This window comes from Rhizopus delemar, genomic scaffold, assembly GCF_000149305.1.
Source record: "Rhizopus delemar RA 99-880 supercont3.18 genomic scaffold, whole genome shotgun sequence".
NCBI lineage: Eukaryota > Fungi > Mucoromycota > Mucoromycetes > Mucorales > Rhizopodaceae > Rhizopus > Rhizopus delemar.
Genome location: NW_027137844.1, coordinates 497,422 through 509,793, shown reverse-complemented (window position 1 = coordinate 509,793; position 12,372 = coordinate 497,422). Strand labels below are relative to the sequence as shown.

At 34.6% G+C, this 12,372-nt stretch overlaps 5 protein-coding genes across 5 annotated transcripts; 2 read left to right on the top strand and 3 right to left on the bottom strand.

Moving 5' to 3' along the window:
* Positions 1 to 857: 857 nt before the first annotated feature.
* RO3G_16076 (uncharacterized protein) lies at positions 858 to 3,090 on the bottom strand (the record flags this gene model as incomplete). The annotated part of the gene is made up of 3 exons (XM_067670660.1): positions 858 to 1,601; positions 1,667 to 2,824; positions 2,896 to 3,090. The coding sequence occupies 3 exons, from the start codon at positions 3,088 to 3,090 to the stop codon at positions 858 to 860; spliced, it is 2,097 nt and encodes a 698-aa protein (XP_067526761.1).
* Positions 3,091 to 4,638: 1,548 nt separating this feature from the next.
* On the top strand, positions 4,639 to 6,758 carry RO3G_16075 (uncharacterized protein; the record flags this gene model as incomplete). Its single annotated transcript, XM_067670659.1, has 7 exons — positions 4,639 to 4,863; positions 4,920 to 5,231; positions 5,291 to 5,389; positions 5,449 to 5,619; positions 5,675 to 6,284; positions 6,344 to 6,666; positions 6,735 to 6,758. 7 exons carry the CDS (start codon positions 4,639 to 4,641, stop codon positions 6,756 to 6,758), a joined length of 1,764 nt encoding a protein of 587 aa, XP_067526760.1.
* Positions 6,759 to 6,905: 147 nt separating this feature from the next.
* Positions 6,906 to 7,926, bottom strand: RO3G_16074 (uncharacterized protein; the record flags this gene model as incomplete). The annotated part of the gene is made up of 7 exons (XM_067670658.1): positions 6,906 to 6,965; positions 7,021 to 7,133; positions 7,200 to 7,311; positions 7,364 to 7,632; positions 7,683 to 7,719; positions 7,761 to 7,787; positions 7,861 to 7,926. The coding sequence occupies 7 exons, from the start codon at positions 7,924 to 7,926 to the stop codon at positions 6,906 to 6,908; spliced, it is 684 nt and encodes a 227-aa protein (XP_067526759.1).
* An 848-nt stretch (positions 7,927 to 8,774) lies between these two features.
* RO3G_16073 (60S ribosomal protein eL14) lies at positions 8,775 to 9,497 on the top strand (the record flags this gene model as incomplete). Its single annotated transcript, XM_067670657.1, has 4 exons — positions 8,775 to 8,780; positions 8,966 to 9,073; positions 9,133 to 9,384; positions 9,450 to 9,497. 4 exons carry the CDS (start codon positions 8,775 to 8,777, stop codon positions 9,495 to 9,497), a joined length of 414 nt encoding a protein of 137 aa, XP_067526758.1.
* Positions 9,498 to 9,552: 55 nt separating this feature from the next.
* RO3G_16072 (uncharacterized protein) lies at positions 9,553 to 10,547 on the bottom strand (the record flags this gene model as incomplete). The annotated part of the gene is made up of 2 exons (XM_067670656.1): positions 9,553 to 10,253; positions 10,319 to 10,547. 2 exons carry the CDS (start codon positions 10,545 to 10,547, stop codon positions 9,553 to 9,555), a joined length of 930 nt encoding a protein of 309 aa, XP_067526757.1.
* Positions 10,548 to 12,372: the final 1,825 nt, after the last annotated feature.

Below are 12,372 nucleotides of genomic sequence, written 5' to 3'. Positions count from 1 at the left end.
AACGTTGGATGAACGGGAATCAGAGGACTAAATTACCATGTATGTCATCTAATCCTTGCTTCACACAATTTTCAAACATAGGCTTAACAATAAAGCGACAATAGACCAATAATCCTAAATAGGGCGTACTATAATTGCTATTAAAACCGGATAATTAAGAAAGCTGTTGTGTTTTTAACTTGTGAGCGATAATAATTTATACATTTAATTGATTTAATTATTAATTGGCTTTAAATGTGATATAGTATGAATAGAAAACCACTTTATACAGATTGAAAAGTGAATTTGAGCAAAAGAGAATGATAAAACAATGTAATAGCTGCCATAATACTATTAGAAAAGGAATAGTAGGAAATATGCTATATAGCGAGTTTTTTCAAAAATACATATCAGTGGTCCTCTATTATAACACTATGCTATGATTTAAAACTGGAAGAAAGGCTATGTTTGCTATAAAGACTAGAAGATTAGAATTGGCTGAGTTTATGCTTGATTTCTGTTAGTTTACAATCTTCATAGCATTATTCAGTTGAAAAAACAAATCTTGTGCTATCAAATATATAATTATAGTAATGATAGCTGTAAGAATAAGCCATCAGAGTCTTTTTTTAAAAAATTTCTGACTTTATTTTATGATGAAGATCAATACTGTGAGGGTATTTTTTCAAGAATAGCAGTGTCTCCGACGCGGTCCCCTCATTTTTTTGGGGGGAAGGGACGGATGGTGAAATACTTTGTTTCTGGAAAATTTTAAATCCCGCTTTCCTGCTGATACTTTAACGCTTTCATTTGAATGATATATTTGTAATAAATTACTTTATTATTAATTCAATAGTAAACAAAAAACATTTCAATAATTAAATCTGATTATCTGCGACTAACTTGCACATTTGGTTGATAGAAAGCTTGTCAGAAACTCTTCTGAATTCAAGAAATTGTGCAGCTTCTTCACAGCTTATACCTCTTTCATTTGACAGCGACTCTATTTTCTTGTACAGTGGAAGACGTCTAGTAAAGAACCTAGACTCGGTTCTGTTGTCTACTTTGCGCCAATCTGCACCGTACTGCTCTTCCATAGACTTGATAGATGGCTTTCCAGCAAGACCAACAGAGTATTCTCGCCATACATCTGTCACGCTTATCAAACTTCTACTCATTTTGAATGATGGTAGACCTCTTGAGTTAGCAGCACTTGGGGAAGGAATAGATGACAGCGGAACAGAAGAGGAAGGAAGGATGGTTGATGTTTGTTGAATTTGTGTATTCTCATCACCTTGTCTTAGCATGTTTGAGATTTGCAAAAAAGAATCAGCGAGCATGGTTCGGTTTTCTGCTTCCAATTGCTTGACTGCATTCAAAGTAAGTTGATTCTGAGATTGGACTATGTTCAGCATAGCATTCATTGAGTCAAACCCTGTCTTCATAGCTGCTGCGACTTCAGGTAACAAAACTTCCAGATGTTGGCTCATTTTGAACTTCTCATCGTTGGCAGCGATTGCAGATGAAAGACGCTCTTCATAGTCTTTGTAAATATCAGTATCAAAGATGCTGTGGGACCAAATAAAGCTTCCGGGGTATTTTCCCTTCAACACCACTGAGTCCTAAGATAAAAATAATTAGATATCGTAAGCATTATGACTTGATTTGTAAAAAAAATAATCCTTACCTGCAAAAAAACTGTTCTTAAATAATCCATTAAATCTAAAAAGTTTGGCCCAGCAATATCGTCTTCAACTTCCTTCCTGTAAAACTTCTCTCTCCAATATTCAATCCAAGGAAACACCATTTTGCGCAATTCTTCTGATGGCTCAATTGAACCACGATTGATGAAGTAATCACCCTTACGAGTAGTGAACCCGGCCAGCACTTTAATGGCATCAACAGGAAGGCCACTTAAATAGCAACCAACCATTCTATCGCTACCCCAACGTCCAACTTGTCTCTGTTGGTCTCCAGAGACACCTTCATTTGCAACCATATTAATGGCACTCTTTCTGTTGATGTGAGTGAGCTTGCTTGAATGAACACCGCAATACCTAAGCACTTGTTTATAAATCTTGGCTTGTTCACTATAGGTAATTGACCCATCCCCTGTAGTGTTTGGAAACAAATAAGTATCATACCAATCACGGCGAGTCGAGAAGTTTGGAAATGGTAGGTTTTGATGATGGAACAAGGAAAAAAAATATTGAGCAAAAGCGCCATGTGGACAAACTTCAACATCCCTATGGCGAAGAGCAGAACCATATTGAATCTTGCCATCCTTATTAGTCTTACCAAATGTTATAGTGGCTACTATAGCAAAGCAAGTAGAGGGGCCTTGATTTTTGAGTTCCATGATGAATAAATCTGGCAGCTGTGTTCCAAGAGCAGTCTCACTACGCATAAGCATGGCATGGCTCATAGAAAAGCAGACTTTGTTTCTCAAAGAAAAGATGTTGTTTTGAATCAAAAAATACTGATTGATTCGAAGCAATTCTTGATCTGTATAGCCATCATTCAAAGTATTTTTCCCACGATCCTCATATTCGGTTCTTTTGCGTCTTGCTTCCTTTTTGGTATGAGTGTCAAGAAAGCGCTTCACGATAGGTCCTCTTGCCATTGTATGCTTATTGAATCCTGCTTCTACCTGTTGATGGTATAAATCAACCACAGCTTTTACATAAGCAAGGACTGATTCCCTACCCAATGGTGCGGGTGATCCATCTGCATTTTTCTTGAATTTGTTTCCACGGGTCAAAACATAGTCTTTGAGAAAGAAAGCTAGCTTTGCGTCATAAACAATAGTACCATCCGCAACTTTTTCTTTATTGGCGCACCATTCCTATTTTCAATTTCAAACAATTTAGAAATCATCACCCAAACAATCTTTATAACATATAGCTTTTAACTTACAAACCATTCTCTTTGCTTAGATTTATAAGCAGCAGTCGTGTTCTTGGGACGATATGTTTGATTTTCAGCAATGACCATTTGCGTATTTTTATCCATTGCTAGCCTGGCTCGAATCATGTCTTCATAATGTTCAGCATCTGGAAGAGCGATATCATTATCTCTAGTAGAAGGACCAGCGTTTGAATCGTGACTCATTGTGTCGTATAGTAGTAATAATAACCAAGTAAGAGATAAAAGCAAAAACAAAGAGCAATGTAGGTACTTTTTGAGACTGATCTTTATTTCAGTTTAAGTTAAAGTAAAAATTACTCTAATTGAAGGCAAGTATTTATATCTTATTGAATGAGTGGCTTGATATCTTCTATTGTAAGCGTTCTTCTAATCTTCAGGTACTTTAGCAAGTGTTATCTCTAATTATGATTATGAAAACTTTTCATTTGTTCTTTTGTATGTCTGTCATAGATTACCTTTTATTCTGGGAATTACTCACTGATTTGAATAACGTTATTTTAGGTGTTATTTCAATTATATGAAAGATTAGCAATATTCCTGACATTAGATTGGGTTACTGACAACAGAAAATATCTTGTTATCTTGATTGGTACTTCTTATCAAAGAACTATCATTAATACAATACATATTCTAATAGAGTATGCTTACTTGGAAACAATTGTATAATCTTATTTAAATAAACTCGTATTTTACTTATGATCTTGTATTAAGACATGTATTTATCAATGTCAATTATAATCGGCTATTTTTCTTCAACGCATTGTTCAATTGAAATGCTTAACAAATAGTAGAAGAGATATGTTTGCAAAATTGGCAATTAGTTGCCAAAAAAGAAAGTGTATATTTTTCAATTGTTGATATGAGGATCCAATCCCTAACAACCGATATTTGTCACAATAATGTAGCTTACCGTATGCACCAATCAATATTAGAAATTTGGCTTTTATATGAAACGTCAAAGGACTTCTTGTACTTGCCCTGTCACTCCCCTTTTTTTTCTATTACAGCAAAGCTGAGTTGCATAAAAAAGCTTTTCAAGCACTTTATTGGTTATCAAAGTATACAAAGGATACATTGGATATCAGAGACCCGATCGCACTTTACTTTTTGTAAAAGTGAAGTATTTCATAGGTTAGAGCACTATACCTAAACATTTCAATTTCCGATATGTAAGTTTCGGAGACCCGACTGGGGATCTGAGAGACCTGAGGTCATGATACTGACAAAAAGCACAGGAATTTGCTATTAAATAAACAAGGGAATTCTATTGGTTCAATATTTGAGCGGAAATGAATCATGGGACTTTACGTAATATTCTGAATTAAATATGAAAATATTTTTTTCCCCATTTATTTCTTCTTTTCTTTCATTGTTTATCATTAAAAGGTAAGTTATTTATTTTTGCTTTTGGTCATTGAGCTATAAATTCTTGTTTTCCTTAGACTCTCCTCTACCCTTCTCCTTTTTTAATCCCAAGAAGAACTTCTTTTCTTACATAACAAGCATAAGAAAAAAGGACTAGAAAAAGAAAAAAGAAAACAAAGAAAAAAAAAAGAGAAAGAGAAAGAAAAATAAATAATTTATATTAACGGTTTCTTTTTTCTTTGCAAAGAAAGTTTTTGTTTTTATTTTCATTTAATTTGAACTTGTTAAAAAAAGTTAAAAAAGAAAAAAAAACCTTTATTTCAGAACACTTACAATTTGAACTTTTTACACATTTTTTATATAAAAATGTCTGTGAATACAATGAATGATCAACAGAGAAGGCAATATCAACAGCAGCAACAGCAACAAGGAAATAGAGATCTTGAAATACTTCGAAGAAATTATCGTACGGCATTATCTGAACTTACATTTAATAGTAAACCAATTATTACCAATCTAACTATTATGGCTCAAGAAAATCAAGGTGCTGCTACTGTTATTGTAAAAGAAATTGAAAATCAACTAAGGATTGTAAGTAAAAATAAAAACAATTCAAGTTAAATAAGAAGCATATTAAAGTCAATTAGAATGCGGTTGGACAAAAACTGCCTGTTCTTTATTTAATTGATTCTATTTGTAAGAATGTTGGTGGTATTTATATAACAATATTTGGAAGAAATATGGTCAATGTCTTTTTAGACGCTTATACTTTAAGTGAGCCAAGTGTTAGAGAAAGGTTTGAAAGGTTACTACAAACATGGAAGAATGGTATGCCTGGTGGTCGCCCTGTGTTTCCTCGTCATGTTATTGAGCCAATTGAAAAATCTATTATTTATATTCGAGAAAAACAAGCAAAACAATCTAATAACATTCATGTTAATCCTAACTTTGTAAATAAGGTAATAAACAATGCTATTGATAAAAAGGAGAAGAAAAATAATGAAAGTAATTATAAAAGGATAAGCATCTTCAAGCTAATAGCAGAGATCCACGCTATAAAACTACAATTCCTTCTGTTACTACAACCACTCAACAAACAAAGCAAGAAACTCTATCGGTAAAAATAACTTCTTTATTTACATGTTCATAAACTCATTTTTTTGTTTAAAATAATAGTCATCTTCAACAGCAAATATCTTGGCACAAATACAATCAATACTTCCTCAACAGCCACAGCCCATGCATACATATCAAACAACAGCAAACACATTAAATAAACCTACTACACCACAAGTACAAATAACACAATCACCAGCAAGTAATTCTGTAAAGCAACTTATTGGCCAGGTAATAAAAGACTTTTTTATGTTGTATTTATTTATTCATTTCTTTTTTGGAAAAGATTCAAGCTATCCTACCTACACTTTCTCCTGCCCAAGCAAATCCAATTGAACAATATCTCTCTCAAATTGCTTCTACAACTGCTACCACTAGTGCAAATATTGTTACTGCTACTCCTACTATAACTAGTAGTATAATAAATAGCACATCATCGCCATTACTCAATAAATCTCCTGTTATCAACACTGCATCAGTTTTATCTTCAACCCCATATGCGGCATCTCCTACTCCCGTTCCTGCTGTCGCTAAAGTGGACACTGCTGATCTATTAAAAAGCTTAACTTCCATGGGTTACTTGGATCCAGCACCAAGCAAGTCATTGAGCTTGGAGAGTTTAGGTCCATTTGTGCTAGAATCCAAAGACCTTCAGATTCCTCGGCCTGGTGCTATTGAATTGCTCTATTCTGCTGAACCTCTTCAGTGCAAACAGTGTGGTTTCCGATATCCTAAAACTGAAAAAGGTCAACAAAAGATGGATGCACATTTAGATTCGCACTTTAGACAAAACAGAAAGATGAAAGAGAGAGTAAAACGTGGCTTATCTCGTTCTTGGTTTGTTACTGTAGAAGAATGGATTCACGGCGAAGGAGGAGAGTCTATGAGCCAACAAGGTAAAAATTAATACGATACAGTGGTAGTTTAAATTCTAAATAAATGACATGTGCTTTAGTACCTACTTTCCTTCATGATGGGATGGGACATGCTGTTAAGCCTAATGAAGGTGCCAATTCAACTGAAGATATTATCAACCCAGATGATCATACAGTTATTAAGCAAACCGATGAAAGAATAACATGCCCTATTTGTGGCGAGACATTCGTTGACTTCTGGAACGATGATGAAGAGGAATGGATGTATAAAAACGCCGTCATGGAAAGTAATAAAATTTACCATGCTACTTGCCATGCAGATGCTGTCAAGGGAGGAACCTTGGCCGATAATTTAAATAATATTAGGTTGAAACGTAAATTAGAAGATGAAGATCAACCAGAAGTAAGTTTGATCATTTTGCCTCTTTTAAATAAATATGGTTACTCATTGTTTTTAATTTGTCTTTGTAGACTAAGCAACAGCGCACTGAATGAAGACACTTTTTAAATAAACTTACTAGGGATTTTTTATCCTTTTGTTATAATAAACATTTGCACATAAAAATCTTTATTTTTGATTATAAACTGAAATGAAGCATTAAAAGAGAGAATTCATTGACAAAATGAATTAAGCTCAATAAATTAAGCCTTCATAGGACTTTCAGCTGTAACGGGTAAACCAAACTCATCTAATTTAACGCCCTGTTGCAAGTAAGAATGAATAGAATAGAATTAATATGTAGAAAGGCTTCTTTACCGATTGAGGATCTGTTTCTGCCGTCTTTGGAAGCTCCAAATCCGGTGTTTCCTGTAAATAAGAAGGTACATCTTCCTCTTCAAACTCTAGCTCATCGCCAAGCGCATCCAATTCTAATATAAATATATGGTAAGCTTTCAATTTATGAAATGTTGATTATCTGCTTATTTTTTGTTTACCAGCTTCGAGGTCATCCACGTCAACATCATCTGGTAAATTGTATGATCTGCCAAGAGTTTCCTGTACCTCATTGGCTTGTTCCATCAAGTCTTCCATTTCATCCTGTAATTGCTATATTGAAAAGTTAGATATATGCTTCCGCCAAGTAAAAAAATGCATTTACATCAATCTTGTCCAGATCAACATTCTTGTATTGCTTTTTCATTTCTTTATTTGCTGTTTGCATAGCATCTACAGTAGCCATAACGTTTCGTAAGTTTTCAGTCGTCATTTGTGCCTGTTCCATATTAAATGATTGCTGCTGTAAATTATCTCTTTGAGCCTCATATCTAAATGCCAAGGAAAAAATAAGTAAATCAAGGTCATCACAAGTGAATCTACTTGCAGTTTCTTTTGTTTCAGCACTCGTAACGCCTTTTGTTGAACGTTTTTCTAAAGTTTATTTAGTATTTTATGTACACTTCTATTGTATTCCTTTTTACCTTTGCTGGACCTTCTCTCATTTTCTTTAATTGGTCCCTATACCTTGTGAGTTCCGCATCTAATTTTTTTATTTTTACTTCAACAGCATCAACCCTAACATCGGCCTAATAAAGAAGAGCCATTGAGATTAGAAGATAGAATGTATTTTTATATATATTTGGTTTTTTAGCCACTTACAGAATTGATGGCATCCGTTAGTGTAGGTTTAGGAACTTTCTTGCTAGAACCAAAAAGTCTATTCATTTTTGTTTTGAAAAAGAAAAAGGTCCAAATTATGCTGTGTAGCGCTATTTAAATTATTGCTGTGAAATCGCGCTCTTAAGATTCATGGTAATTCTTTACGAAGAAAGCCTTTATGACATGTAAAAAGCAATTGATTTTAATAATAATTTTCTATACCTATGGACAATAATTAGGTGGTTGGCTTAATTACTTAGAAATCCAAATAGTAAGGGGCCTTCCTCTCAATATTTTAAACGGCTTAACCAAGTTTATCAAATCTCAAAAGTACATGGAAGTAAGAAAAAATGTTCAAGGTCATTATATAAATATCAAGTAATAAAGCCTTATGGGAAGATAAATCAGTTTACTGTTATTTTGAAAAATGTACATAGAAAGTTTTTCTTAAAAATAGCCAGTTATGTGCAGTGACTAAGCTAAAAAAGAGATGATGGCATCAAATAATTTTAAGACTCTGCATGTTCATAAATATATTAGAAGCGGAAAGAAAATTTGACCCGGATATACTTATGATGTATTTTATATCACCTGCTATAAAGTAAGTTTACAAATCTATACCATTGTTGAAAATCGACTGAAGTCCTAATCAGGAAATTTAAGTCATCGGAAAAATAGTTTTTCGTCTTTCTTTTCAAAAATGCATGAAAAAGCTTGATACTTTGCAGAAGACATTCAACATTTACATGTCTAAGCCACTTTTCATCTTTTCAGTATTTGTCCGGAAAAGGCCTCTTGGTTGTCGGACTACTTTCAATCTCAGTTGTACTTCGGGAAAGCTCTATCTTGCGTGTAAATGTATCCATGAGACTGAACTATCAACCGTTCTTTCTCTGACTATATAATCCATAACAATGGTTGTACGTATCCGTCCAAAATTATCATAAAACAGAAAAATAGATAAGAGGAGAATGGATGTTTGAAAAAAGATGGTTGAAAAGAGTGGAGGGAAATAAGGGCAAAATAGGAAATTAGGGGAGAGAGAAGAGGATATTGAAGGGAATAAAATTGCAAGTAGAATGAATATTAAACTAAATTTGTATAGCAAGGTACCTTTAAGCGTCAAGTCGAAGTTGGCCGTGTTGTCCTTATTAACCACGGTGCTGATGCTGGCAAATTAGCTGTCATCGTTGATATTATTGACCACAACCGCGTAAGTCTTTTATAATAACGATCTGGATAAAGTTTGACTGAATTGGGAATGATTATTAGGCTCTCATTGACGGTCCCACCACTGGCGTTGCTCGTCAAGCTTTCCCTTACCGCCGTTTGGTTTTGACTCCCATTGTTCTCAAGAAACTCCCCCGTAGTGTCGGTCAATCCGCTCTTAAGAAGGCTTTGGAAAAGAGCGATGCCGTTGCTGCCTGGAACAAGACCGCCTGGGCCAAGAAGATCGAACAACGTAAGATTCGTACTTCTTTGACCGATTTCGACCGTTTCAAGTTGAACAAGTTGAAGAACAAGGTAACAAAAAAAATGAAAGGTTAAAAAAGGGATGTATGTTTAATCCGAGTTTTATCTTATTATAGCGTCGTTTCGCTCTTGCCTCAACTGTCAAGGCTGCCAAGAAGCAATAAGCAAGTCCTTTTTTTCTTCGTTAAATAAAAGCACATGTTTTAATATGTACTTCATTCATCGATGTTTCCAAGTGTATTCATAGGATTTTTCAAAGTCGGGTTTGGAAACTAAGTAATCCCAATCGTTTACTGTTTTAACCAGCAATCTCTTGCGAGTTTTTGGATCGCCAAATAGTTCTGCCCAATAAGCCAAGTCTTCATCATTAGTAATAAGGGCAAGTCTCTCCGGCTGGTTCTCTTCAGCTGTTTCTTGTATTTTACTGTGATAATATAATAAGCAGCTAAGGATTTGACGATATTTCATAGGAACATCGTTAAAAGTATAAGTTTCGCCATTGTTTGAGTCCTCCTCTTCCTGTAGATCTTGATAATCGTACACTTCCTCTTCATCTGATGATTCAATGTCAGAACCTTCATCCCTGGTTCTTCTTGATGTCGGCACCAAAATACTACTATTAGAACTGCTGCTACTTGCAACAGATACAGCATCTTCATCATTACTGTCATTGTTTTCATTTTCAGACAAAAGTAGTTCATCCAATCTACTTGATTCGCTTTCCTCTCCAATCCAGTATGTTTCGGCATCATCCCAATCAGATAATTTCTCACCAAGCTTTTGTGTACGAAGGGAAGAAGTGGTGATTGTTTCCTTCACCTTTGTCTCAAGCAGTTTTTGATCCAAATAACGATTTGATTCTCTTGCTTGCAAGTTCATGTGTGAACTTCCTTTCTTATAATCATCTAGTAAATCAATAACTACAGTAAAACGGTAATATATGGGTTATTTTACGCTATACATACTTTTATGCTATTTCACAAACCTTCAAGCGGGACGATTATTTCTAATGAGCTTTGTCCAGGAGACTGATTAGCCCATTTTTTGACCTTGGGTAACCCATCCAAGAAAACGGTAACATCCACTATACATGTATATACATCCTTGTGTGTCTTTTCCTCCTTTTTAGTAAATGAAATTGATGACATACGATTTACATTCTTCTCTAAAGAGGACACTTGTTCCATCAAACGCTGAGTTGCTAATGCTTTCATGAATCGATTTTGTTGTTGGCGCTGTACACATCAAGTTAAATACACTTATATGCCATAATTTTTTTTTTTTTTTTTACCTTTGCATTTTCATCTACTATATTATATTTCTGCTCAGCTTGGCTGTATTGAATAAACCCGAATGTCTGTAAGTAAACCAACAGTTAATTAGAAACTTTTATTATATTCTTTTTATGTTACTTACTGTAGAATCCGCCATCTTTTTGATCATCTCTCGTACTCTTCCCCAGCGCACTTGTCTCTTTGCTTCCGGATTTTGTTCTGCCTCATAAACCTGTTCCTTAAAAAAATCGACTGTTTGATGGAATGAAGCCAGGGGGACAATGCCTAACAGTTGTAAATCTTCTGAAATCGGATAAGTAGATGGTAATGTGTTTAATACAGGATCTGGAAAGGAGGGATGACTGACTAGTAAAGACACAAAGGATTGAACAGCATCCAATAACGCCTTTTTTTCTGAGTCTCTATGTCTAGTAGATACTGCTGAACAGTGTTGTGATAGGGCGGTAAAATTGGACGAGATAAAAGTAGACCAAATGCAAAGTCCTTGTAATAAGACATCATCTACTATAAGTTCCAGTGTTTTATCTTCCATTTTTGCAAAGGCCTCCCTTGAAGATCGGTAAAGGTTCCTTAAAAGTGAAAACACAAAGGTATATAGATATACTTGTGAAGATAAAATTAACGGTCGCAGAGTAAAGTTTGTTTTTTCTTTTAGTTTTTCTCCAGCAACCCAAATAGAAATCATTGCAATCGTAATTGTGCGTGTCAAAGTTGTTTTGAGGATATGGAGAGTAGTAGTTGTTTTTTCATCCTGGTTCACAATAAGATCATGCACAACTTGTCCAAGTTGGTTAGTAATAGGCAACACAGCTGGAAGACTTTCATTATCTTCATTCTGATTAAACATGATTGACCTGTGTATGTGCAGAAGGGATTCAACAAACTGCGATATCATAACAATAGGTGTTTGACCACCCGAAGCTTTCGTAGTATCAAGCTTTAGCTTTGAATAAAATGAATTCATGTTGTCCCTTGCAACTGATGAAGGGAATTTTACTGCCAGACTAGAAAGCGTTGTATTAAATTATCAAATAAACATTTTAGCCAATATCCCCACTATTTTTTTTTTTTTTTTTTGATAGAATACCTCATACAATAATACCAGACAACATCGATGGCGTTTCCATTCGATATTGATGCAAGTGCTAATTGACAATAAGGCTTACCGCTCAATCGAAATACATCTACAGCCTTGAAATAACATGTCTTTGCTAATGCCCAATATTCTGTATACTTTTTGTTTTTGTTTTGCATAGCTAATTGTGCATGGTAGCGCGACAAATCACCAAGACAGATGTAATTAAACTGTAAGAGGCGTGCTATAGTATCATTATCCTCTTGTTTAAATTGCTCAATACCAAATACTTTTGTATCTTCAATGTGATAATCTGATTTTATCTTGCTGTTCAATTCTCTATAAAACTTAAATGCTGATTCGATGCGTAAAAGCAGCCTCTTTTCTAGCTCTTTATCACCTGGCTTATGACGTAGTTTGCTACGAATACCCTCAATGTCTGCATAAAAGATATATCTCCATGTTTTGTCTTCAATGTGATGATCAATGGCATAAGTTAATTTAGTATCGAGAATTCTTTTGTAAGCCTTTTTTAAGCTATTTCAAGCATTCTCGTTAGCCACTAATGCAGAAACATGCCGTTGTTATTGTACCTTTGACGAACATATTCTATCTCTTCTTCTGTTGCAGTTATCTGTTCTATAGCAGCTGCCTTTGCCATATGACTTT